The sequence below is a fragment of the Schistocerca gregaria genome, chromosome 6 (genome assembly GCF_023897955.1).
Source record: "Schistocerca gregaria isolate iqSchGreg1 chromosome 6, iqSchGreg1.2, whole genome shotgun sequence".
Taxonomy (NCBI): Eukaryota; Metazoa; Arthropoda; class Insecta; order Orthoptera; family Acrididae; genus Schistocerca; species Schistocerca gregaria.
Window position 1 is genome coordinate 38,757,732 of NC_064925.1, and position 27,910 is coordinate 38,785,641.

Sequence of the window (27,910 nt, forward strand, 5' to 3'; positions counted from 1 at the left end):
GTACGACGTCTTGTGTCCTATCAATAGATTAGGCATTGGTGCGTGGGAAACATCCGCACTGTCCTGTGTCCCTATACGGACACGATTGCCGTCGCTAATTTCTGTCGCGTATCGAGAGCGCTGACGGTTATTGCCTTTAGTCTGATCGCGTCATTCATATGTACTTAACTGCTGCCGCTCAGAATATGTACTACCCGGCGCTATAGTCGAGGCAGTGCTCTGTGAGACGCAATATCGGAAGTGCTTGTCAACGGCAGACTGTCGAACCTTGCAGATTCGCCGCTGTGCCAGACAAAGACGCCCCCTATCGACGACACTGGAGCCGTTGTTGTGCGGTTTGCCGTCCGCTTCAAGGGGTTGTCTCTCGGTGACACTGTGTTTAGATGCACCGGGTACGCAGATGATTTGATGTTAACTCTTCGTGATGAACATGACGCCTGCAGAATCATGGTCGAGTTAGCCACTTATGGTAAAGCTTGGTTGAGTCTTGTAAATGTACATAAATCGGTGGCCTTGAATACTGGCACTGTGACAACACCAAGCGCAGCTCCACTCAGATTGTGCGATACCGCCCACTGTGTTGGTATTGACTTCACGGAGTGTCCTGGAACTCATCCGTGCTGGACTTTTGGAGCGTCGACTTCGGGCTTCGGAACTTCATCAAAGGACCGAATTTATTAATTTCTATCACGAATTCCGCATGTCACGCAGACGCTGCCAATGCCTAAACTCATGGCCCAGAGCCTCAGAGCCTCATGGAGGCATTCGGTTCATTTGTCAGCGCTGGGATAGTATTTAAGTTACGATACGACTCCTTCACTCTTCCCAAAGAACGAGGCAGACTCGGAATTGACAGTGTTCTTGATCGAGCGGTGTCTCTCTACGTTGGTATGCACCTCAAGCTTTGGCAGCGGTGCCCAACCAGCCTCACGTGCTTACTGATGGAGTGTGTGGCACCGTCTTCCCTTGACCGTCCAGTGGCACTTCCTCGGACGAAAAATGAGAAAAGAAAAAATTAGCAACCAGTACCCCAAAAATGTCCCCAAAACAAGTTCCAAATTCCATGAAAAGTGAACAAGTAACCAAAGTTCCACTTAAGACTATTATTTGGATAATAACCAGTAATTGGAGCAAGAACCTTATATTTAGTAATTTATCAACTTACAAAAGAAAGATATAATCTCAGTAAACTCTAACTCAAAATCATAGTAAATCGCAAAATCATTATAATTAAAATTTGCAAAGAAGAACCAACGATCTCAAAGAATACTTCGTGTGAGAACTATTTGAGAATTGTGAGTAATGGCTAAGGCAAATTTGATCCATCGTCACTACGTTACGGGAGTTAGCCGAAGCTCGTCAGACTTGTTTGAATACTCGTATATGTAGGCGCGGTTAGGTTGTTTGCCGAGGATTGATAATTGCGATGTACTATGACGCAGTGAAACTAAGCATTGACTTCAACTATAACATCGTTTAGAATTCAGATAGAGGACTACCTTATATTAGAGCGAAGTGAACTTTTTAATTAGATAACTCGAACTCAACTCTAGTTAGGCACTGAACAGCGATAGACAGTTATCTTCATTCGTAATTGCAAATGGAGTCTGGAACTTTGCAATAGTTTTAAAGCAGATAATTTATAAATTCCCCCCACCACCATCTGGGAAAGGTTTTTCCTCACGCCCTTGTTAGGAAGTGATTGTTATTGTGAAATAAACTGAAATAAACCACCCTTGCGTGCCAATTTACGCATTTGTGATTCCAAATTACAAAGTTGTTTAGAGACATAACTGTGATCTTTTGCGTTCTGCGATATTATTTGACTGAAGCGCTCGGCGCACATATAGAAACTCTTTGACGTTAGGAAGCAATTGCAATGTTACGACTTATTAGAGATTTCAAATTAAAACCAAACTATGAGTAGGTTGGTGTCGGTGGAACTAAATTAAACTTATCATTAATATTTTTACAGCAACTGTTAAACCAGTAGCGTAATATTGGTCACAATTGGTGAAGTAAACATCACGCACAAGTCTAGAGTTCAGTTCAGCACTGCTTTTTGTAACGTTGTCTTTACCTAATAACAGTATCATCGTTCTACTGACTTCGCCGAGTTTTAGACAGGGCCGATCAATGCTTATCTATTAGCTACCAACTAGAAAAACCGGTGATGTTACACTTAGCGAGATAGCGGTACCATTTTTCAACTTTGGGAGGATTTATCTGGAGTACGGGACTTTCTCCCTGTCTCTCGCTTATCAGTGCCCAGTGACATCTCATGCTCCCTGCTTCGCCGCCGATCGCCCAATGTCGTCGAACTGACATACCTTGCCGTGCACTTGAGGATAGAATGGCGCTCAGTCAACGCAGTAACGCTATGTTCAGACGTATGCTCGACCTGTGACGTGACGGTGAACAGAAACGAGGTTACTCGAGAGAGATTCTGTTGTGGTTGGCAGGAGAGCCAACCGTATAACTAAAGGAGGCCGAAATGCACGCGTTTCAGCTCACGCAGGCTGGCGTGAGGTCTGGAACATGACAAGGGAATTATAATTGAGGAAAACGGACGTAGCTGGTGGAATACTTAACTTTAATCCATTTAATGACGAACGTCGCTCTTGACGGTATATGATTTACAATATCAATAGAAACTGATCATGGCGCCTTGCTAGGTCGTAGCAAATGACGTAGCTGAAGGTTATGCTAACTATCGTCTCGGCAAATGAGAGCGTAGAAGTCAGTGAACCATAGCTAGCAAAGTCGGCTGTACAACTGGGCGAGTGCTAGGAAGTCTCTCTAGACCTGCCGTGTGGCGGCGTTCGGTCTGCAATCGCTGATAGTGGCGACACACGGGTACGACGTATACTAACGGACCGCGGCCGATTTAAAGGCTACCACCTAGCAAGTGTGGTGTCTGGCGGTGACACCACAGATTCCATGGGATCCGTCTTACCGATTTATCTTTACGCGTGAACTGCAACGCCCAGGGTACATACGAACACCAGCAACATTGCGGGTCGGCGGAATAGATCTGTATCTTGTGCGTCAAATTTTGTCTTTCTTCTTACGAGTGTCGCCCGCTTCTGTCGATTGACGCACTATCCTCTATCCTGACGCTGTTTTATTACCCGAGGACGAAACACAACGCCGTCACTTGGATCAGACGCCACGCGATTCATATTTTCTTGGGGGGAACAATTGTGGAACAATTTAAACGATTGCCATTGTGTTGTTGCGAAGGATCCTAAGTACAGCTGATACTTTTCGAACAACTTGCGGAGCATCTTCCACGACCCACCCCGCAGCTCGATCATTCATGGTAGCAGATGCATTTGATACACCCACACGTAGATGATCGAACAACAAATACCGGTACCTACACCATATTACGAGAAAACATGCAATAGAGATGGGGCGGTAAAGTTCGTGGAATATCGACACCTCGTGTGCGCGTTTCCAGATGTGCTACTTTGTGCTTGCTTTTTTTTGTTTTTTTGTTTTTTTTTTCACGCACCTAGTACGTTCCCCTTCTTCTTTTAAATTCTAAGGTGTGGACTTTATGAATGACATTTCCAGGAAAACAACTGACGGGAGAACCAAACTGTTACTGATACGCAAATGCATGACCACATAGCGGACGTCAACTTCTGACGTCATTATGGGAGTGTGTTCATTATTTGGGGTAATACTTATATATATTGTTGAACTGTTTCATATTTAAGTTTTCTTTTCTTTTAAACTCATCTTAGCTTTTAAATTAGATCCCATTTCAGTATCCCACAAAACTGGTTGCTCTGTTATGTTTACTTCATCAATCAAGTTATTATTAAATTTATTCCCAATTGCCAATTGCGGAATCTTTTGAATCCGTCTGTTTCTTCAAACTTTATTAGAAATTTAAAAAAAAAACAAGATATTTATGTTGTCTGTCACAGCTACTATTTTTCCTCTTAATTCCTCTTTGGCGTCCAGTAACGTGCCTCTAAACCCGTCTTTGGTTTGGGCTACTTAATTGGGACTGTCTCAGTCAAACTGTCCTCACTTTCATAAAACACAGAATATTTCCTCGATTTCCCTCTACACCTGTTTTATTTTCACTTCCATCATCATTAAGCCGAACGAAAATATTCAAAATCTATACAAATGCCACATTCAAAATTCCAAATGCGTCAGCCCATAGCAAAACATACAAAATAATAACAAGAAATAACATTTATACGTCTGAAAAGCAGGCAGCAGGTACACACTACGTATCTTCCAACATTGAGTCGAAATAGTTCACATCCTGGTTCAATTTCTCTCTAGCAGTTTAGTGGCCCAAGTTCTCCCACTTTTACATCCATATAAAATAAGTATTTTCTTACTGTATAAGATATTTCACCTGTAAGCCCCCAGGACCAATTAATTCCACAGCACTTGGAACTGAGGTACGCTGATCAGAAGTCCAAAGCAGCCACTGAATTCCCGAACATGAGGTGCCCTAGGACTTAGCTAAGGAACCCCTACTATTCAGTTTATACACTAATAACCTGCGTCTAAATGTGAATGTTCATAAAACTATCTTATTTGTTACAATCGCACTCCTTCATGGCAATAAAGGGGAGGAATTACAGTAGCCTTTAAACTGTACGACAAAGCCAGTTTGCAAATGGCCACATGATAAAAATGCAGTCGTAAATAATAAAAGACTGTCACAATAAATCTTCATAATCATCAAAAGAAGAATCTGCGTAAACTGTTGTTTAAGTTAAGAAAGAAATCAGAATTGAAATTCCAAAGAATACGGTTGTAGGTTGGCCAAATCTGAGTTAACTGTATTGAGTCTATTGACAGCAAATTAATTAGAAAAAGTTTTAAGAACTCAAAATTTGTACCAGTATGAAAACAATTATAAGAGTCTGCTATGCTTATATTTATCTCGCATAAATTAGAGTGTAACGTTCAGTGGAATCTCCACAGTATCACTTGGTAGTTTCAAAAGTCAGAAGAGTGCCATTAGAAAAATGAACGGAAGCAAAACAAGGAAATCATTCATATCTGCTTTCATATCATTTAATATAGTTTCCCTTGTATGTATTAGTAGTAGACAATCGCTGCTACTTGTTGAAACAAATTTAAATGAGAAAGCCAACAGACTACAGAGCCGTTCACAAACCAACTTAGTACCAAACTGAATAAGAAGCTTCACGTACCTCGTACTAGTACCATGGTGGCCGAAGGGAGCCAAGGCAATAACTTTTTTTTAAAAAAAATCTGTACAGCCATATTTACAGGGTCAGTGCCTTTAATCTCCCAATGAATACGTGGGCTTCTTAAGTACCTTCTCATGTTCAAATTCATATTCTTCTATGATTCACTAAAACGTACAAGCTGATGTGCACCATAGATAAAAAGTTATATCAGATGCTTGATTTGTGCAGCAGTTTAAGGAATTTCTAAATCGAATCGTTGGCTACAATTTCAGTACATTATTTGTAGCATGTAGTGTTATTAGAGATTCATATAGAAATAAATAGTACTTTCTCATCCCTTGGCTATTATATCAAAATAATGTGATTTGACCCTACATTGTAAGTTATTACAGTGCACCATTATGGATGAACTGTAATTCATTGTACGTTATACAATATTCAGGAAAGTAGGTACAATGATAACGAATGTGAAGTGTGGATGAAAGTGTTATGGTTTGCGCGGTCATCTTACGCACTAACTGATATAACCAGTTATTGCTCATCTTTTGCCTTCAGCTTACTGCAATTAAAGGGCATATTTTCCCATACTTTTTAATTACAAGAAGATTAAGACGGAAAATCAAATAATAATTGGAGGAGGAGGAGGAGATTAGTGTTTAACGTCCCGTCGACAACGAGGTCATTAGAGACGGAGCGCAAGCTCGGGTGAGGGAAGGATGGGGAACGAAATCGGCGGTGCCCTTTCAAAGGAACCATCCCAACATTTGCCTGGAGCTATTTAGGGAAGCCACGGAAAACCTAAATCAGGATGGCCGGAGATGGGATTGAACCGTCTTCCTCCCGAATACGAGTCCAGTGTGCTAACCACTGCGCCACCCCGCTCGGTAAATAATAATTGCTCATAATGAAAGGTATACTTGCTTGTTTTTATTTGGTGTAGTCTTCAAATTTCAGTATGTCCTTCCTCACTCAGTCAGTCACGTAGTTTACTTAAAATCGAATTTGATTAAAAGTCTAGGTCTTTCTTAACAATACCCAGTACGAATCACTGACAACGCTGTTGTAGTCCTCAAACTTCATTATGTCATCAGTTTTACTTCCACATTCAGTTTCGTAACACGCGTCAAAAAAATTCACAGAAATTTGCTTCCTGAAATATGAAATACGTAATTTTCAATAGATTACCTAACGTGTTTTTAAGAAACGACACGGAGAGTTATAAAATACAGTTGAAGCTAATTTTGAGCCGTGGCGCCATATTTTACTTCGCTTGGATCTTTTCCGGCGCCACTGGCTCGAGTTTGCCATCGATTTACTATTTGTTCAGCGAGCATCTCTGGTGTAAGTCGGCCTAGGAGGAAGTGCTGGCTGTGTGGTGTCTCAGAGTGGGAAGACAGTTAGTTGTAGTTGGTCTGAGGCAGAGGAGTCACGTTGCTCGCAGCCTGGTACGTCTGCTTCGCCCTGGACCGATCTGCAGGATAGGTCATCCAATTGTTTGTTTAAAAATTACCATCTCAAGGCGCCTCTTGCATCCATGCAGCGCCGACAACTTACACAAAATGAGTATTAAGTGTGGCTTCGTTCGACTACAGTAGTCTGAAAAGAGTAATCTTGTAGTCATGTTTCTCTAAACTGTGGCCTTAAGATTTACATTGCCAATTTCACCTGGTCCTTGTATTATTATTATTACTATTATTAAAAGCCTGTGGCCTTAAGATTTAAATTGCAGTATTTATTTCTTTGATTTTAAGTTAAATTTTAAATTATCAATAAAGTGGTATTTCCATGAAATAATAATCAGCTGAACTGCAGGCCTGATCCTTCCAGTTTTCCTTAACTCCCCATTGTCTGGTTTACAATTGGTAGTAGAGCGTGGTTTCGATCCACGGACCTCTTGGGGTGTGAACCCAGCACGCTTCGACTTTCTTTTTTTTCCACAGCCTGCGCTAGCTCATCGCGACTGTAAATATTGCGTGTAATTTTGCGTTTTTGAAAGGAGTTGGGGAGAGCGCTGTACCTAGCTAACCTTCTCTGACATACGCCGCTAGTCAACCCTATAATACGTGTTCAAGGTATTCTCTCTTCTCTTTTTCCACTTTGAAGGGATAACAATCACATGATGTGTGCAGGAGGCGTTTCCTAAAATTACAAAAATTACATCAGAAAATTAAGGTTTATCTCAATGTGGGCACCTCTTCAAGGGGGTCGTCAATTAGCTAGACACAAATATTCTATTCAAATTTGAAAGTTATAATCGAGAAAATCTTGTCTACAGTATATTTAATAGTCTATTTGTTACACTATTACTCAATTGCGCATCATACTCAGTAAGTGAAATGAAATTAATTAGTATCAAAGACAAGTTACAACATTTTGTTAAGAACATTTTCATGTAGAAAATATGGACTACGAACACAAATTCCCATTTTGAAGACAGAGAAACTTGTTAAGATACTAAAAAAACTGAGTACATTTGCAAATATCACGAGTTGCATGGTAGAAGGATCTTCCGTTTCAGCATACAAGGTGGTGGATGGCTGACGAAATAGCGCACACGTTATGTAACTAGTTTTAAAAATATACAGAACTTTATTCATCATAAAACTCTCTAACTGAAGAATCAACACTAACATTTAAATATGTAGAACTCGAAACATTTACAAACTCTGTACCAAACACAAACACATTTCAAAAACAACAAAAAGAGTATAAAATGGCAGAAGCTGGTTATGACGATTTCCAGTGAGCTTTCGTTCGTGTGATTCTAAGATCGGTCACTAGAGTGCAACGCGGAGAAGGAAGCAAAACGTGTTCACATGTACACTGCCCTCCAAGTAGAACACTCTACCCTAGACAACGTAAGCATGTTTATACACTGAGCTGGAGAAAGTCATAGGACAGCGATACATACATATACAGACGGCCGTAGTATCGTGTACACAAAGTTTAAAAGGCCGGTGCATTAGCGAAGCTGTCATTTGTACTCGGGTGACAGATGTGAAAAGGTTTCCGACGCCATTATGACAGCACTATGGGAGTTAAAGACTTTCAACGCGGAATGGTAGTTGGAGCTAGTCGCATGGGACATTCCAACTCGTAAATTATTAGGGAATTAATATTCCGAGATCCATAGTGTCAAGACAATGCCGAGAATACTGCATTTGAGGCATTACCTGGCGCCACGGACAATGTAGTAGTCAGCAGCAGTTACTTAACAACCGAGAGCAGCGTCCTTTGCGTAGAGTTGTCGGCACTAACAGACAAAAATATCCGCAGAGATCAAAGCGGGAAGGACGACGAACGTCTGCGTTAGGACAGCATGGTGAAATGTGGAGTTAATGGGCAATGGCAGCAGATGACGGGCGAGTCTGCGTTTACTGATACCACGACATCGCCTGCAGCGCCTCTCCTGGGTTCGCGACCATATCGGCTGGAGCCTAGACGAGTGGAAAACCGTGGTGTGGTCAGATTAGTCCCGATTTCATTTGGTAAGAGCTGATGGCAGGGTTCGAGTGTGGCGCACACCCCACGAAGACATGGACCCAAGTTGTCAACAAGCCATTGTGCAAGCTGCTGGTCGCTCCACAATGGTGTGGGATGTGTTTACATGGAATGAACTGCCTCCTCTGTCCAGCTAAACCTATCATTAACTAGAAATGGCTATGTTCGACTACTTTGCAAGGGGTGTCAAGGGTATGCCGCCAATACCAAACTTCGCACCAACGCAGTGGCCGACGACCGCCCGCGACTTAACGATCGAGAGCAGCGGCGTTTGCGTAGAGGTGTCACTGCAAGCAGACAAGCAATATCGCGTGAAAAAACGGCAGAAATCGATGGGCGATGGACGACGAACGAAGCCGTTGGAACGGAGCGGAAAAATTTGGCGTTAATGAGTTATAGCAACAGACAACCAGCGCTAGTGCCTTTGCTAACAGCACGACTTCGCTTGCAGCCCCTCACCTAGTTTCGTGACCATATCGGTTGAGATCTGGACCAATGGAAAACCGTGATCTACTCAGATGACTCCTAGTTTCAGTTGGTAAGAGCTGATGTTTAGGTTGGAGAGTATCGTAGAGTGCACCAAGTCACGGACCCAAGTTGTCAACGAGGCACTGGGCAAGCTGGTGGGCTGTGTTTACATAGAATGGACAGTATTTCTGCAGTGGACTTCCAACGAATTGTTGAGACCACGCCACGTTGAGTTGCTATACTAGGCCGTGACTTTTGTCACCTCAGTGTACGTTCACATAACGATGACATAATTGGTTGGTTTAAAGATTAAAGGGACCAAACTGCAAAGGTCATCGGTCCCTTGTTTCATAAAAATACAGAGCACATTGAAACTATCCACCAGTCAGGCGAAGCACTAACATAAAAATTCCGGGGGAAGAAAAGCCTCAAGGTCAATGCTAAGACAACACGGAAAACGGAGCACAGCAACAAAAACAACACAGAGAAGAAAGGCAGAAGGAATTAAAACTGTACAGCAGAGGACTGTGGCTGGCTCATCACAAAAATAAAAGGATGAGCCAGCCACTCTGAAACACGTTAAAACCTCCAGCCTAAAAGATTAGGGTGGAGTCGAAGTACAACACAAAACTAAGTAAAATATACAGCACAAAAGAGGGTGACGTAATAAAATTAAATGGATCTATAAAAGCCGCTTGCGCGAATAAAACTTAAAACCCGATCTTCCATAGAGACATTGTCACCTAAAAGAGATGATAAATCACCTTGGAGATTAGAAGCTCGCCTGAGAGCTGTTAAAAGAGGACATTCCAACAACAGATGGGCCACCGTCATGTTCGCACCACAGCGACAATGACGGGGATCCATACGACGCAGCAGATGACCATGCGTCAGCCAAGAGTGACCAATGCGGAGCCTACAGAGAATAACAGAATCCCTGAGAGAGGCCCGCACGGAGGAACCCCACACAATCGTCGTCTCCTTTACTCGCCACAGCTTGCTGGGTGCAGACAGAGTGCGCCATTCGTCTCCCCACATCCCAAAGACCCGACGGCGCAACACCGATCGGAGATCAGTGGTCGGGAGGCCGATCTCCAACGTCAGTTTGCGGGTAGCTTCTTTGGCTAACTGGTCGGCGAGTGCGTTTCCCGCTCTCCCAACGTGTCCCGGGGTCCACGCTGTAAAAGAGCGTCAATGGACCCCTGGATGGCACCAACAATGGGATGGTGTGGGTAGCACTGGTCAAGAGCCTGCAGACTACTGAGAGAGTCACTGCAAATGACGAAGGACTCTCCAGTGCTGGTACGAATACGCTCAAGGGCACGAAAAATGGCTGTCAGGTCTGCGGTGTAAACACTGCAGGAGCGCTGGTCTACATAGTCCGCATAAGCATTAGAGTACCCCACACGGCCATCAACCATCGAGCCGTCTGTGTAGATAACCTCCGAGTCGCGGGATGCGTCGAGGAGAGTAATAAATTGCCGGCCCAAGACTGCAGGAGGAACTGAATCTTTTCGCCATCGTGAGATTTCCAGACGAAGCTGCGGCCGACCAGTACACCAAGGTGGTGTATGTGGGTGGACGTGAAAAGCAGATGGAAGAGGCAAACACTCGAGTTCACTAAGGAGTGATCCCAATTGTATGGCCTGATCGCGGCCGCCGGTGTGGGATATGGACTGCCGCATTAGCGAAAAGGAGACGGTAGTTAGGGTGACGGGCGAACAACGGATGTGGGCAGCATAGTTGGCTAACAGTTGTTGACGCTGAATGCGAAGTGGAGGAACCCCAGCCTCAGCAAGGAGGCTATTTACAGGGTAGGTGCGGAATGCTCCTGTCGCCTGTCGAACCCCACAGTGGTGAACAGGGTCCAGCAGCTGCAACGCTGAGGGCGAGGCCGAGCCATACGCCACACTCCCATAATCCAGTCGGGACAGCACAAGGACTCTGTAGAGCTGCAGCAGCGTCTTACGATCTGCACCCCAAGTTGTGTCGTTGAGGCAGCAGAGGGCCTTCAGGTGCTGACGAATATGTGGGAGACAAGTAAGCCGGGTATCGAACAGTAATCGCAGAAAATGATAAGTGTCAAGAAGATAGAGCTCAGGGTGGGGATGAACAGTTCGACGCCGACAAAAGTGCATAACACAAGTCTTTGCAGGAAAAAAGTGAAACCCATGGGCGAGGACCCAAGCCTGCGCCTTGCGTATGGCTCCCTGCAATCTACCTGTACGTTCTGCAACACTAATGGTCGAGGAGGTGAAAAAGATGCAGAAATGGTCAGCATATAACGTGGGTGAGACAGATGACCCCACTGCTGCTACAAGACCATAAATGGCCACAAGGAAAAGTGGCATGCTCAATACACAGCCCTGTGGTACGCCGTTTTCCTGGACATGAAGTGAACTATGGGATGTACCAAGTAAAACGCGGAATGTCCGAACAGATAAAAAATTCTGAATAAAAATTGGGAGAGTGCCCCGGAGTCCCCACCCGTGCAACGTGGCGAGAATATGGTGCCGCCACGTCGTGTCATATGCTCTGGAGAGGTCGAAAAAGATGGAGACGAGGTGTTAGCGCCTGGAGAAAGCAGTGCGGATTGCAGACTCGAGAAAGACCAAAGTATCGGCGGTGGAACGGCCCTGACGGAATCCGCTCTGGCACGGAGCCAGAAGACCCCTAGACTCGAGCAGCCAACACAGCCATCAACTGACCATACGTTCCAGTAGCTTGCACAGAGTGTTTGTCAAGCTGATGGGCCGATAGCTATCTACATTAAGCGGGTCCTTACCAGGCTTCAGCACCGGAATGATGGTACTTTCCCGCCACTGCGACGGAAAGACACCATCGCCCCACATGCGGTTGAAGATGGCAAGAACACATCGCTGACGGTCCGGAGACAGGTGTTTGAGCATATGATTGTGGATGCCATCTGGCCCAGAGGCTGTATCGGGGGACTGCGCCAGGGCGCTTTGAAGTTCCCACGAACTAAATGGGGCGTTATACGTCTCAGGGTGGCGAGAAGCAAAAGAGAGCCGTTTGCCTTCCTCCCAGCGTTTTAGCGAGGGAAATGCAGGCGGGTAATTCCCCAACGCAGACGCCGGAACATAGTGGTGAGCGAAATGCTCAGCGATTACATCGGCATAGGTGCATAGCGCCCCATGGATGGAAAGCAGTGGGACACCTGTAAAGTGCTGCAATCCAAAGATGCGCCGAATATTCATCCACACCTGGGAGGATGAAGTACGGTACCCATGGTAGAAACGTACCTCTCTCAGCACTCCTGTTTCCGCCTTTTGATGAGCCTGCGGATATGAGCACGGAGACGTTTGAAGAAAATAAGGTTCTTCAAAGACGGGTGCCGCTTATGTCGCTGAAGAGCCCGCCAACGTTCTTTAATGGCTTCAGCGACCTACGGCGACCGCCAAGTCACTGAATTTTGCTGGAGGCACCCTAACGAACGAGGAATGGTACGTTCTGCAGCGGAAACAATCGCTGCAGTCAGTGTCTCAACCACCACATAGATGGTATCGTGGAGAAGTGGTTCAACAGTGGCAGCAGAGGAGAACACTGCCCAGTTTGCCTTGCTAAATACCCATCTGGGCAAGCGTTCAGTGGAGTGACGCTGGGGCAGTGAAAGGAATATGTGAAAATGGTCACTATCACACAAGTCGTCATGGACTCTCCAGTGGACCAATGGTACAAGCGCTGGGCTGCACAAGGACAGATCTATGGCCGAGAACGTGCCATGTGCCCCACTGAAATGTGTGGCGGCGCCAGTGTTTAACAAGCAGAGGTCGAGTTGGGAGATGAGATTCTCGACAGCTCTGCCTCGGCCAGTAATCTTCGTTCCACCCCACAGGGGATTGTAGGCGTTAAAATCTCCCAAGAGAAGAAAAGGCGTGGAGAGTTGGGTGAAATGTGCAACCAATTTGGTCAGGGGGACTGTACCACCTGGAGGGAGATAGACACTACCGACGGTTATGTCCTGGGTAGTCCTTACGTGGACGGCCACAGCTTCCAATGATATTTCAAGGGGCACAGGAGCACTATATACATAGGTAAGGACATACACGCAGGCTACACCTGACACACTATGGTAAGTGCTACAGTTACAGTAATAGCCCCTGTATCCACAAAGTACAGGGGTCCGCATTGCCGGGAACCAGGTTTCCTGGAGGGCAATGCAGAAAGCAGGTGTCATGCTTAGAAGCTGGCGTAGCTCAGGTAGATGGCTAAAACAACTGCCACAAATCCACTGGAGGATGGTACAAAGCCGGCCCGGTAGGGGCGTGAAGGCACTGAAAAGGCATATTACTTCGCAGAGTCACATGCTGCCACCGACTGAGTGACTGACGTCGCAACTTCCATCGTTTCTGATGAGACTGAGAGATCCAGGGCATCAGAGGACTCAAAGAGCTCGACCTCATCCTCAGAGGCTTAACTGACAGGAAGAGGTGGCGCGGGAACCACTGGGTCCTTATTCTTTTCAGAGAGCTTCCTCTTCTCTGTCTTGTCTTTGGGAGGAGAGTGCGCATGCAGGGAGGGCTTTCCTGACATTGTCAGGAACAGAGGAAGAGCGTGAAGCCCTTCGACCAGCAGCTGGTGGCTTCTTTAGCCACTGGCTAGTGTCATGTGAGACATTGGTAGAGTCCTTGGAAGGGACTCCCCCAAGGGACCCCTCCCGAACGAAGGCGGCCGGAGGAGGCTGTTGCATCTCCAGCGGAGTAGCCGGAGTGGGCTGTCGCTTCTCCAGCTGAGTAACTCCGGCTAAGAGGTGGGGACTGACGTCCCCGGTTGTTCAGGGCCTGTACCAGTGGTGGGTCAGGCGTAACTTGATTTCTCTGTGGGCCAACGGAGAAGGGAATCTTTGCAGTAACTGGTGGCGGCAGTGTGACGGTAGCGTAACTCCTCAACATAGGGGTGGGGATGAATCGTTCTAGCTTCTTCTTTGCCTCTTGGTAAGTAAACGGTCCAAGGTCTTAATTTCTTGTATCTTCCGCTCTCGTTGGTAGACTGCACAGTCTGGTGAGCAGGGAGAATGATGCTCCCCACAGTTAACGCAGGTGGGAGGCGGAGCACATGGAGCATTAGGATGCAAAGGTCGTCCACAATCACGGCACGTGGGGCTGGCAGTGCACCTGGACGACATGTGTCCGAACTTCCACCACTGGAAGCATCGCATAGGAGGCGGGACAGAGGGCTTGACCTCGCACCGGTAGATCATGACCTTCACCTTCTCAGGCAAGCAGTCACCCTCAAAGGCCAGGATGAAGGCACCGGTAGCGACCCTATTATCCTTGGGGCCCCTAAAGACACGACGGACAAAGTGTACACCTCGTCGTGCAAGGTTCTCGTCATCAGACTGTAGCAGAAGATCTTCATGAAAAATAATCCCCTGGGCCAAATTTAAGGACTTATGGGGAGTGACGGTAACGGGGATGTCACCGAGCTTCTCACAGGCGAGTAATGCCCTTGGTTGTGCAGATGAAGGTTCTTGTATCAGAATGGCCCCGCTCCTCATTTTGGAAAGAGACGCCACTTCCCCAAACTTATCTTCGAAATTGTGCACAAAGAAAACAGGCTTAGTCCCCAAAAACGAATCCCCATCAGTTCTTCTGCATACAAGATAACGTGGCGAATACGGCTCCTGTCTGTCTGCAGCCCTACGTCCCTCCCATGGTGTGGCTAGGGAAGGGAACGAGTTCGGGTTATATGCACAGCGTTAAATTCCACCTTACCAGGCTTAGAGACCTTGGCGGTCGGGCGACCACCAGAGTGAGATTTCTCCGGCTTCATTGCAGGGTATCCGCCCCGATGCCACCCACTCCGACCAGGGGCTCTCCCAACGAGCCCCATCCAGTCACAGCAAAGGCCACCTGGCAGGATGGCCGTTGCCTGGAGTCCCGATGCCCCAGAAAGACGGGCATCTACTCCTTGGCTTACGTGGGGAGGTGCCAGCTCAGGCATCGGCAGTACGATCCCTGTGTTGTCAGGGGGCTACAACCTAGAGAATACATGACGACCCCACCACAACGGGCTGGCTACCGTGCTGGATTTTGGGTGCCATGGGAAGTCCAGAGGTATCGTGGGTGCAGATGGTGACGCACTAAGGGCGTAACTTACACAATTCATCGGGTGTGTATGCCCAAAATGAGGGATGGAGGGTGCAGTTACGGCGCCAAGACGATGAAGAGCGCCAAAGTCTTAGGGCACAGATTACTTACGGTGCACCACATAAGGTGTCCTTCCCCAAGAGGCTCGTACTTCTGTTGAATTTGGAAAAATGGAGGTCAAACCCCAATGGGGACCATCACATTAAAGGCCGAAACAGTCGAGACTCCTTTAGTCGCCTCTTACTACAGGCAGGAATACCACGGGCCTATTCTTACCCTCGAAACCGCAGGGGGAGATGACATATTTGATTACCTTTATTTCGTGAAATGTAGAGTGCCGGGTGGCGACTCAGAATCCCTCCCACTGTCCCGTCCCTGTTATGAGAGCGCCGGGCAGGCGGTCGGTGGCTGTGGTGCACCGCAGATGCGTACTCACCCCGTAGGAGCGGGACAGGCCGACGACGGCGTGCTTGGTGGCCACGTAGACGGGGCAGCCGGCGAGCGGCGCCAGCCCCAGCACCGACGCCACGTTCAGCACGACGCCGCCGCCGCCGCCGCCGCCGCCGCCGCCCCCGCGCGACATCAGCTCCATCGCCAGCTGCGTGCATCGCACCACCGCCGTCTGTCGGGAAAGCGCGCCCCAGTTACGGTCGGTCACGTGCGCTGCAGGCCGCACTGCTCGCATAGAGTTCCAGTCTGCCTTCCTGTTTCACATGCATATGTAACGTGGGAAGAAAACATCCGATTGGTTTACCAGACGAAATGTTAGCCACCTGCCTAGGAGAGCACACTGCTCGCATTGTAGCGATGGTGACTGTGGCGGAACGGTAGCTGGCGGTCCGGTCACGTGACCATCTGCCGCTCCGCAACCCGTGAGAGTAAACTGCAGCGTGTGCGCCAGTCACTTGTATCGACATAGCACAGTTAGCGTTTCATTATGGAGTTCCCTGTTCGGAGTTTTCATCTCCAGTCTTGACGTTGCGCTCGGCTCGTTTCTTAAGAAAAAGTGAGGTTTCTTTTGTGTGGGGATTTCAATATGAACTTACTGATTCTCCAGAGAAAAGAATGTTAGCAGATTCACTTGAATCTTACAACCTTTTGTAGGCACCATATTTTCCAAGTAGAGTTCAGGGCAGCACTTTCGTAGATTTTTCTCTGTCGGGTTGGGTTGGGTTGTTTAGGGGAGGAGACCAGACAGCGAGGTCATCGGCCTCATCGGATTAGGGAAGGACGGGGAAAGGAGTCGGTCGTGCCCTTTCAGAGGAACCATCCAGCATTTGCCTGGAGAGCGATTTAGGGAAATCACGTAAAACCTAAATCAGGATGGCCGGACGCGGTGTGAGAAAAATTACTAACGGGACTTCATATCGCGATCCACAAGTTGTGTTACTGAAATCTGTCAAAGCAGAGTCATACCCCAAAACAGAGAGAAAAAGATATATAAATATGAGTTCACCTACAATGCGGACATTTAAAGCCAATCTCCAAAGGGAAACATGGCAAGAAGCCTGTAATACGGACAATTTTAACGATAAATATAATGTGTTGCCTCAAACATTTATCACGTTCATTCATAACTCTTTCCCCTCAAAAATTGCAGGCAAGCATCCAGTATTAATAATCGATCGATTCCTACAAGTAACGACACTGGAATAACATGTAGGAGGAAGAGGGATCTGCTTCTTAACGCCAAAAACAGTCAAAGCCTGGTAACACATTTTATCTACAGGGAATATTTCAAAGGTTGAGGAATGTCATCAGACACGCTAAAACAACGCATTACAACTACTTAATAACAAAATGAAAACTGTGTGGTCAGTTATGGAAGCGGCATTAGGGCGGTGACCAATGCTGTGCACCGCTCTTTTATGAGAGTCAGACTTATAGTGACTCACCAGAGGTGTGCAAAGCCCCATATACACTGCCTCAAACTAATTTAGTACAACCTTTTACAGTTTTCCAATTCACTCGAAGTTTATTGTTGCAACAGTGTACATGGACTACATGAAATGATTACGTTTACAGATCAATATCACAATCGGTTCTGATGTACCAGGTATCGGCCCGTCCTCAAACATCCATGTTGCCCCATGGGCGGCAATGCAGGTTCTTACTCTTGCGTCCAGCCTACTATCCTGGGGTACTTAATGCCACACCTGTTCGACACTTGCACGTAGTTCTGTGAAGGTGGTTGGTTGAAGAGTCGCACGAGCCACTGTGCAATTAAAACGTGTATATTTTGTAATGGAATCCATGAAACTCATATTCAGGACAGTGGAAATTAGAATGTTCTGTGGTGCCTCTCCTGCTCCCACACGGCCGCCTTCACATCATACCCTCCTAAAAAAAACTCACATAATACTGGATCTGATTATTAGTGACGGAACGAATAATAACTTGAAAGTGATCTAAGTAAATAAAAATATGACTGAAGGTTCTCTTTCAAATAATTAAAAATATTACAGAAAGTTCTCTTTAAATAATAAAAAATATGACTGACGTGCTGTTTCTAAATGTAAGGGGCTCTGAGCACTATGAGACTTACATCTGAGGTCACCAGCCCTCTAGAACTTAGAACTACTTAAACCTAATTTAATATTTTTCTTGTGGGATCTAAAATTTAAAAAAAAAAGCCTGTCTCACACCGGCCTGATTTAGCTTCACTGATCAGGGTAGTAAAAACATGCGTATGTTAAGGGACTTTTCATTCACAAAGCAGGCTTATCATATTCACACAGTTTAATACCGCTCTATCCTGATCAAACTGAGCTTAACTTAAATTCCATAAGGCAGTGAAGCAATTTCGAAGTATCGGTGCGACGAAAATTGTCAGTCGATCTCCTAAAAACATTTGTAATAATTATTAACTTTTGGTGATCACTTGGGGAAGATCTGCTGGTAAGACCGTGTTAGCCCAATTATTGAAAGTAATGAACTGGATATCTTGAGCGTACAAAACGGCAGGTTCGTCCAGTGTAAATCAGACGTTCCCCACTGATCCCGTGCAACACAGCGTAGTAAGCAGACACTGTCAATAATAATCAGTTAAATAATACGCGAACACCCTTACTTTAGTTTAGTTCATGTATTAAATTCCTTCTCATACAGAATCTCATCAAGATGGCGACTAGCTCAACAATACATATATATATACATCTTCCTTCTTTCACGGCTAATCGGCAAGATATCCTTCATTCTTTTCATAAGAGAAAACATAGATAGCAGAGAAGCTCTTCCATGGAGTAAATGGACGCTCCAATGAATAATAGGGCTTGAAACTACTTTGCTTTGATAATCATCGTATATTAAAGTATAGGAATCGATAAGATAAGAAGAGATATTTCGAGATATGTACTGAGTTATATAATTTATAAAATTTCTGAAAATATCGCGGAGAGAACGGTGCAAGAGACATTACACTAACTAACCTAAGGACATCACAGACATTCATGCCCGAGGCAGCATTGGAACCTGCGACCGTAGCAGCAGCGCGGTTCCGGACGGAAGCGCCTAGAACCGCTCGGCCACAGCGGCAGGCTTTCTGATTGTAAGATCTGAGCTGTAATAATAAACGAACTGTCGTATTGTAAAGACAAAGTTTCACTAGGATAATAATTAACTGACCTAATGAAAAGGAAAGTATTTCATACTGTAAAAGTTACCAATGTGACTGCAAGAATTTTGAACAGTATAAACTGCCTCAATAATGAACTTTGACATTAAACCTACAGCAATTGGTTTTGCAAAATTGATCACAAAAACTGTCTCTGAATGACTTAACTCGGCCTTGCTTGAATTTAAAAAATCAAAATATTTAGTCATCATCTCTATTCTGCGCAAATCTGGATAACGCGTTGCAGTATTGCTCTGTCTTGCGCGCCGCTATGCTGAAGCTGCATTATTACTATACCTACACCACGACACTCGTGAAGTGCAAAGAGTTAGCTGCAAACCGAAGTATTTTCCGAACACACTTGGTTCTATGATCAATTAAGAAACAGTAAGAGAAACGTTGGTTAAAACTGAAATATGCCTACAAATGACAACGCTAATTTTTTTTGTATCCTGTAAAAAAGTGCTCATGGTTGATTTTAAATTTAATGAACTTCTTAACATCCAAAGAATACACTTTCCTATCTCTCAAATCTAGCAACCCTCAGCACAAGAACCAAGTTAGTCCGATGGCGCAACAATAGTAAAAAAAAAGTAATTATAATATTTACCTTAGACAGTCCATTAGACTTCGTTCTTACACAAATCAGTTTCCGCTAAACCTTGAAATAATCATGTGCATTGAACACATTGATGAACTGAGACTTTACATTTGAAACATAGCATTTCCACTGCTTCCTCGCTGTAACACAGCTTAACGTTGTCTGACCCAGTGCGCCCTCGTGCACATCAGAGTTACTAACCTAACTTCTGCGATTCCGCTTTACAACATCGCTGCTCGCTCACAATCGATTCAGACACCAAAATTATACATTACACCTGTCAAACTCTTCAGAAAATTTGCACTCTTTATTGCCTATTAGCTAATAACTCTCTCTTTTGTGCGACGTAAAATTAAATATAGGAAACACAAAACCAGTAGCATGAGTTTCTTAGAAGTAGATACCTTCGGCGTTGCGAAGCAACTCAAATCGCTTGATGCGGGCATGTCTTCAGGTCCAGATTGTATACCGATTAGGTTCCTTTCAGATTACGCTGACACAATTGCTCCCTACTTAGCAATCATATACAACCGCTCGCTCACCGATAGATCTGTACCTGCAGATTGGAAAATTGCGCAGGTCGCACCAGTGTTTTAGAAGGGTAGTAGGAGTAATCCATCGAACTACAGACCTATATCATTGACGTCGGTTTGCAGTAGGGTTTTGGAGCATATACTGTATTCAAACATTATGAAACATCTCGAAGGGAACGATCTCTTGACACGTAATCAGCATGGCTTCAGAAAACATCGCTCTTGTGCAACGCAGCTAGCTCTTTATTCGCACTAAGTAATGGCCACTATCGACAGGGGATCTCAACTTGATTCCGTATTTCTAGATTACCGGAAAGCTTTTGACACCGTTCCTCACAAGCGACTTCTAATCAAGCTGCGGGCCTATGAGGTATCGTCTGAGTTGTGCGACTGGATTCGTCATTTCCTGTCAGGAAGGTCGCAGTTCGTAGTAATAGACGGCAAATCATCGAGTAAAACTGAACTGATATCAGGTGTTCCCCAGGGGAGCGTCCTGGGACCTCTGCTGTTCCTGATCTATATGAATGACCTGGTTTACAATCTGAGCAGATGATGCTGTAATTTACCGTCTAGTAAGGTCATCCGAAGACCAGTATCAGTTGCAAAGCGATTTAGAAAAGATTGCAGTATGGTGTGGCAGGTGGCAGTTGACGTTAAATAACGAAAAGTGTGAGGTGATCCACATGACTTCCAAAGGAATCCGTTGCAATTCGATTACTCGATATATAGTACAATTCTCAAGGCTGTCAATTCAAATAAGTACCTGTGTGTAAAAATTACGAACAACTTCAGTTGGAAAGACCACATAGATAATATTGTGGGGAATGCGAGCCAAAGGTTGCGTTTCATTGACAGGACACTAAAGAGACAGCTCACACTACACTCGTTCGTCCTGTGTTAGAATATTGCTGTGCGATGTGGGATCCTTACCAGGTGGGATTGACGGAGGACATCGAAATGGTGCAAAAAAGGGCAGATCGTTTTGTATTATCACGTAATAGGGGAGAGAGAGTGGCACATATGATACACGAGTTGGCATGGAAGTCATTAAAGCAAAGACGTTTTCTCGTAGCGGCGAGATCTATTTACGAAATTTCAGTCACCAACTTTCTCTGCCGAATGCGAAAATATTTTGTTGAGTCCAACCTACATAGGTAGGAATGATCATCAAAATAAAATAAGAGAAATCAGAGCTCGAACAGAAAGGTTTAGGTGTTCGTTTTTCCCGTGCGCTGTTCGGGTGTGGAATGGTAGAGAGATAGTATGATTGTGGTTCGATGAACCCTCTGACAAGCACTTAAATGTGATTTGCAGAGTAATCATGTAGATGTAGATGTAGACAAGAGACAAGCAACAAAGTACACATTTCTTCAATCCTTAGGTTCTAGCATTCTTTTCTCTCTAATCTTGCTACAGCTTTACAAGGCGCACTTTCCTTTCTGCGAAACGTCTGTCGTACTGTGTGTGCCGATTGGTTTCCTCCTCCGGCAATTTGCCCTTCGCGCCGTTGTGATTCTGGCACAGTTCCTCAGTATTCCGGGGATGCTGGTTGTGCCTAGGTGCGGGTGTGACGGCGCGGTGGCGCTAGCGGCGTCAGAGGTGACAGCGTGGGGACGTGCAGGTTAGGCCGGGCGCTCAGCCCTTGATTGTCGCCGTTATGTAGGGGCACCGCAGCGACGAGGCAGATTTGCGTCGGCCAGGATCGTCGCTGCCGTTAGCAAGTGTGTCCGTTGACGTTAAGCTCTGCGAAAGCGTCGAAATACGTCTGTGGTCGTTTAGTTGTACGTTGCTGTTCGTCTTTTGGTTATTAGTTGGGTCCAATCAGCATTTTGGAGAGAGTAGTTCATAGCCAATATTTGTGGTTAGGCTCGGCTGATCGTTCCCGTTGTCAACATTGCCAGCAGGTTTCGGTCGAGTGGTGAATGGCATAGCTGTGAGTTTTATTTCTACCTTAAGAAGACATTGCCGATAGGCCAAGCCTACGATAAGAAGCTGCGTTTAGCTGCGACTGTGGGTTGACTACGAGAACTGGCTGCGACGGCTGTTTTGGTTCCTTAGCTTCTTGGTGGTGTTTTCTGTCTTATCTGAGTGCCGGTAACGACTGCGGATTGTTAGTGCTATTCTTCAATTGTGCATGACTTGTTGATTTCCTTGTCTTGTTTTGTTTTGCAGCCGTTGTGAGCTACTGCAAGGACTCGCTGCGACAACAACTGTGCTCGATAGCCTTCTTGTTGCTAAGGAGAACTACAAAACCATGTCCGCCGTAGTAAAGTGGTGGAAACGATCGTCAGAGAGTAGCAGCTACCAGTCTAGAGATGCTGCGTTTGTTTCTCCTTGTCTTGTTGTGGTGTGGTGTAGTGACACTGTTGTGAAATGTTCAACGATTGCCTCCTGCGGCCTCAATGGTGGCGAGATTTTCACTAGTGGCGACGGAGTATTAGCACATGGAGCCGTCCTAGTAGTCTGACGGAAAGGATCGTTATTCAGGAGCGATACCATTCTTGGCTGTGGTGATTCTGGATCGTCGGTATCTGGTTGTTGCTATTGATGTAACCCAAAAGGGGAGGTAATGATAGTCGGCCGAGCAGTCTTTTTCAAAAAAACTGAAGCTTGGACTGTGGAAAGTTGAGATGTCCCTGTGCTGCGCTGAGTTGTGTGGCCACCACGTCCTGGCAGTGCAAGGCGTTGTATGGTCGGGGCTTTCATGGTATTGTTCCTCTGACCTGTTTTTATTCTAAAGTGTTTATGTTGCGGTTTGGGGTGATAGTATTGCTGAGTTTGCTCTTGGAAGTATCGCACTTCCATGCTGTAGAACAGTAAATTGGTGTATCGCCGTAGTTAGTAAATTTTAAGTAACAGTGCTTGACCGCAGCTGATTAGCTGGGTACGGTCGCAACGGCTTATGTAACGTTGTTTTGCGCAGCACGTTAAGCCGTCGGCACACGGACCGTGCATCCCAACGTTGAGCGTGCCGAGTTTCTGACGTCATAGCGTGGGGTAGCACTTTCGGGAGTCTTTCCGAACGTGCAGAGGAATATCTGCCGTGTCAGATATTCTGAGCGTGCGTCTGAGCGTTGACCAATGAGATGGCACAACGCCACCTACGTCACACGCACGCCGTCTCCCTTCAGTACAGAGTTAATTTCAAGGCTATATGTGTAGATGCTGTTTCTGAGCACCAGCAAATTGAGAATCACTGGAAAACCCGTTGTTAGTTGTGTGATTCGTTCCAATAAAATAATGAGCAGCATCATATTCGACGCAAAAGAATTATTGTAACTTGCGTAGTATGAGAGTAGGCTGTTTGAAGGCAGCGACACACTGAAGATCCACCCAAAACACATTGTTCTTGGTACAGCTGATTGTAATTAAATTTCAATTAGTATCATAATTATCTACGATTAACGTTGGTAACACAATATGATTAAGTACCATTATTGTGTTGATGGTTTAGCGTCCGCTGGCACGGTAGCTCAACGTGGTCGGTCAGAGAGCGGGTTGGCCTCTGTAGTAAAAAACTGAGTGGAAGGATCAACAAACGAACTTGACCGAATGTCATTTGACGCCCGCAATGAGCAAACACAACGATCAACAACGAACAAAGTGCAAAAAAAAATCGTTATGAGTAGCGTCTCTGCCTACTACTGGGTTTCAGTTGGGGCGATGGTTCGAGTATTAACACGGCAAATCTTTTTTTCGTAACATACGTGTTTTTATTAGGTTCTGATACTTTATTATTAGTTTAATATAAGTATATGCTATATTTGATGTTATGTAAATATAAGTTCACCTCATTTTTAGAGGTGACTTTGTTCAATTGGCTTAATCTACAGGACAGCTTGCGCTACTTGGATAAAGATATTTGCTCCTTTTTCTTTTACGCTTCTTAATTCACATGTTGCAACGATTCTGCTACTGGGTAGGAACAGTGATCAAGTAAGACTGACCTTGGGATTTTACTAAAATGTGGAAATGATGAAATAATGTTAATCTTACGCGGAGAGGTATTCCAAATTAGTACCGCACTGTTTGTAATGGAACTTTTATAAGCCTGTGTCCTTATTGCTTGGACATGGTACTTTCTTTTTCGTGGACGATGGAGGAAATTTGCGTTTTAATAGAGCTAACGTGAGAATTTTACACGTGCCCGTTGAGTTAACAGTGTGGTTTACGAACTAGAAACATCCCTCAACTGTCGCTGGAGCGCGTTGCAATCGCGTATACCACGTTGGGGCCCAGGTACTGTGTGCACGAGTCGCATCGTTCCTGAGCGTTCAGCAGCACGTTGAACTTGGCACGCTCAGCGTTAACGTTACACAGCACGGTCCGTGTGCCGACGGCGTAAGTGCCCGCACGGCCACAGCCTGCCCACTGTTCCGCCTCGCTCACGTGGCTGCGCCCCGTTGTGGTCCTGTGAGCGCATGGCGCGTCGAGGTGACGGTAGCTCATTGTTTGACTGTAGTGGTCATCGAGCTCGGCCACTATTAAGTTTAGTGTAGTAAAGTTTAAACGCTTTGTTGCTAAGCCCTGCTAGGCTTTTCTGTTTGAATGCAGTAATCATTTGCTTGGTCATTATAAAGGGTTTTTAGCAGAATAAGTTTTAAAAGCATTGTTGCTAAAGCTGCGCCCTGATAGCTTAATGTAGTAATCTCGCGCTTCGCCACTATTAAGTTGTAAGAACCTTGTTGCTAAAACTTGACTGCGTTTGCCTGCATTTATATGTTTGATGGTTAATACCCAAGTATTGAAGTGACCTACCGTCCTTTCTTGTTCTGTGATATTTATTCTTATCGTGGGGCTAAGTAGTTGAGGTTCGGACACGGACCATGTCCATTAGATCTAAAAAGGGCCGTTAAAAAAATTTAACTGTTCAACGGAACTGTTAAGACAGCCGATAGTTTGCGCTAAGTTACTTCCGGACGTAAGCAGTGGTTGTGATCTTAGTTTCAGGGATCTTGCCGCAGCGTTTTCCATGTTTCGCCTGGGTTCAAGTCTCACCACGATCTTGAGGGAGGTCTTCCTGAAAGGTGGTGTGGGGGTAGGAGGGGGTGGAAGGGAGAGGGGATGGGGGGGGGGGGCGTCGGCTATGATACAGATCTTCATCATGACGACGTCCGCTCCCTGTCATGATACGTTGAACGTACGGGAGAGGTTGATTTTTAATTCTCGAAATCCATTTAAAGAAATTAAAACTACTCATTCCATTGCAGTCTCAATATTTAATCCACCTCTCCATCTTTACGATATCTGGAAAATGTGCAACTTGTGTATAAACCTCCACAAATAATCTAAGTTCAGCTTTGTCAAAGTAATGTAAATAATTTCAATTTCATGGCTGGCTCTGAGCACTATGGGACTTAACATCTGTGGTCATCAGTCCCCTAGAACTTAGAACGACTTAAACCTAACTGACCTAAGGACATCACACACATCCATGCTCGAGGCAGGATTCGAACCTGCGACCGAAGCGGTCAAGCGGTTCCAGACTGAAGCGCCTAAAACTGCACGGCCATACCGGCCGGCTCAATTTCATGAAACTTCAGTTTAAATGTACGTCGAATTGATGATAAACGTACAATTTCAACACGCGTTGGAGCAATGTGGTATCTCAGTGTCACTTTTACGCTGCAGCGTAGCAAGTTAATTTTATTGCGATGTAATTTAAAGAGGTTGTCCTCCGTGTTGCTATCAATACAACAGCCGCGCTTCATTAGCCGAGCGGTCTAAGGCGCTGCAGTCATGGACTGTTCTGATGGTCCCGGCGGAGGTTCGAGTCCTGTATGTGTGTGTGTGTGTGTGTGTGTGTGTGTGTATGTGTGTGTGTGTGTGTGTGTGTGTGTGTGTGTGTGTCCTCAGAATAATTTAGGTTAAGTAGTGTGCAAGCTTAGGGACTGATGACCTTAGCAGTCAAGTCCCATAAGATTTCACACACACTTTTTTCTATCAGCACAACAGTACATTCTTTACTCGTTGGGCGTTCTAATTTCTTCTACTCTACAGACCCGAAGACAATGCCAGAGAGATCTCTTCGTATTTGATTAACTTCTCATGGTTGGGATTCACAGTCATATAATATGACTATGATGTCTCTTTGTATTTGTTCGTTCAACGCATTACACATTTTTCTGTTGAGCTCTGCCATATGTAATTAGCCGCCATTATAAGAGGCATAGTTACCTGATTAATACGCTGGAAAAGATTCCATAGTCAAACTCATTTATTATTCTTCAGTTGAAACTTCCGGGCTGAGAGGCCGTGGTCGATGTATAAAATTTCCACCTAACGTTTCGTCTCCATCTGCGGGAGACATCTTCTGAGGTCGTCCGGCTGCTGCCACTGAGGCTCCAGGTATTTTCGCACTTATAGAGCGCATACAGGGCAGCACCACTCGTCACGTGATGCCGACGGTATGCCTATCTTTGGAAAGCGTCATCATTCTCGATTAAGAGTAATCGATTGTCATTCTGCTGGCGCAACGTCGACATCCATATTTTGTCTAACTTTAAAACTTCCTCTTTTCTATTAAAATTGTTATGGTGTTTGTGAATCTCTATTGCTTCTCTATACATGCGCGCATGATAATGGGATGTTCGTGCTAGAACGCTTGTCTCATTAACTTTAATTTCGTGCTTCCCATCTCGAAAAACATGCTCAGCTACGGAAGATTTTTCGATGTGTCCTAAGCGACAGTTTCTTTTATGTTCGGCTAAGAGGGTGTTTAAACTTCTTTTCATTGTTCCAATATACACTTGTTCACAACTGTATGGAATTTTGTATACTCCAGGTGTTGCTAGGGGGTGTCGGGCGTCTTTTGCAGTTCTTAAATATTCCTTAACCTTCTTGGTGGGTCTGAAGATTGTTTCGATCCCATGCTTGGCCAGAACTTGCCCGATACGGTTCGTGACTTTATTAATAAACGGTAGGAAAACTTTTTCAGTAGGTGACTGTAGTTGCTCTGGACTTTTGGCTTCTTTTCTTCTTTGATGGAGGGCTCGATCAATTTCCTTGCTGGTATATCCGTTTTTCATGAAGGCTGACCGTAAGTGATCTAGTTCATCTTGTAAGTAAGCCGGCTAGCACATTTTGTTGGCTCTGTCCACCAAGGTTTTCATGACACCTCTTTTTTGCCTGGGATCGGTGTGAACGTTCTTTCTATATACCTTGCGGCCCAGAGTACCATCCACCCGTTTAATTACCGACACACCCAGGAAATTGAGTTGACCGTTGCTCTCTTTCTCCATCGTAAACTCTGTCTTCAGGTTAATACTGTTCAGGTGCACCGAGAAGACATCCAACTCTTCTTCACCATGAGTCCACACTACAACTGTGTCATCAACATAGCGGTACCATTTAGCTGGCTTTTTACTGGCAGTCTGCAGCGCACGCTGTTCGAAGATCTCCATAAAAAAATTGGTAACAGCTGGGCTCAGAGGGCTTCCCAACGCCGCCCCGTCGATCTGCTCGTAAAACTCGTTGTTATACTGGAAATAAGTTGTCGTCAGGCAGTGTTTAAATAAAGCCACTACGTCAGTCGTAAAAATATCTGCTATACATGAAATAGCTTCATTTACAGGCACCATGGTAAACAATGACACTACATAGAAGCTCACAAGAATATCACTTGGGCTGACGTTAATCTCCCTCAATTTTTCAATAAAATGCGCCAAGTTTTTAATGTTACTGCCCGTTCTGCCAATGTATGGTTGCAGCAAGCAGGCGAGATATCTGGCCACCTCTTGAATTGGAGATCCTATGCCACTTACAATCGGCTTCAACGGGACCTGTGGTTTATGTACCTTTGGGAGTCCATAAAGTCTGGGAGGACAAGTTTTTTTTTTTTTTTTTTTTTTTTTTTGCAGAGTTGTCTTTTATCATCCGAAGAAAGAGAA

General features: G+C 45.3%; 1 protein-coding gene across 1 annotated transcript in view; it reads right to left on the reverse strand.

The window, feature by feature from the left end:
* LOC126278708 (15-hydroxyprostaglandin dehydrogenase [NAD(+)]-like) overlaps positions 1–27,910 on the reverse strand; it is a 169,974-nt gene that overhangs the window by 46,118 nt on the left and 95,946 nt on the right. Inside the window, exon 4 of the mRNA XM_049978981.1 lies at positions 15,711–15,896. Coding sequence (XP_049834938.1) covers positions 15,711–15,896 — 186 coding nt within the window. The remainder of the gene's footprint in view (positions 1–15,710; positions 15,897–27,910) is intronic.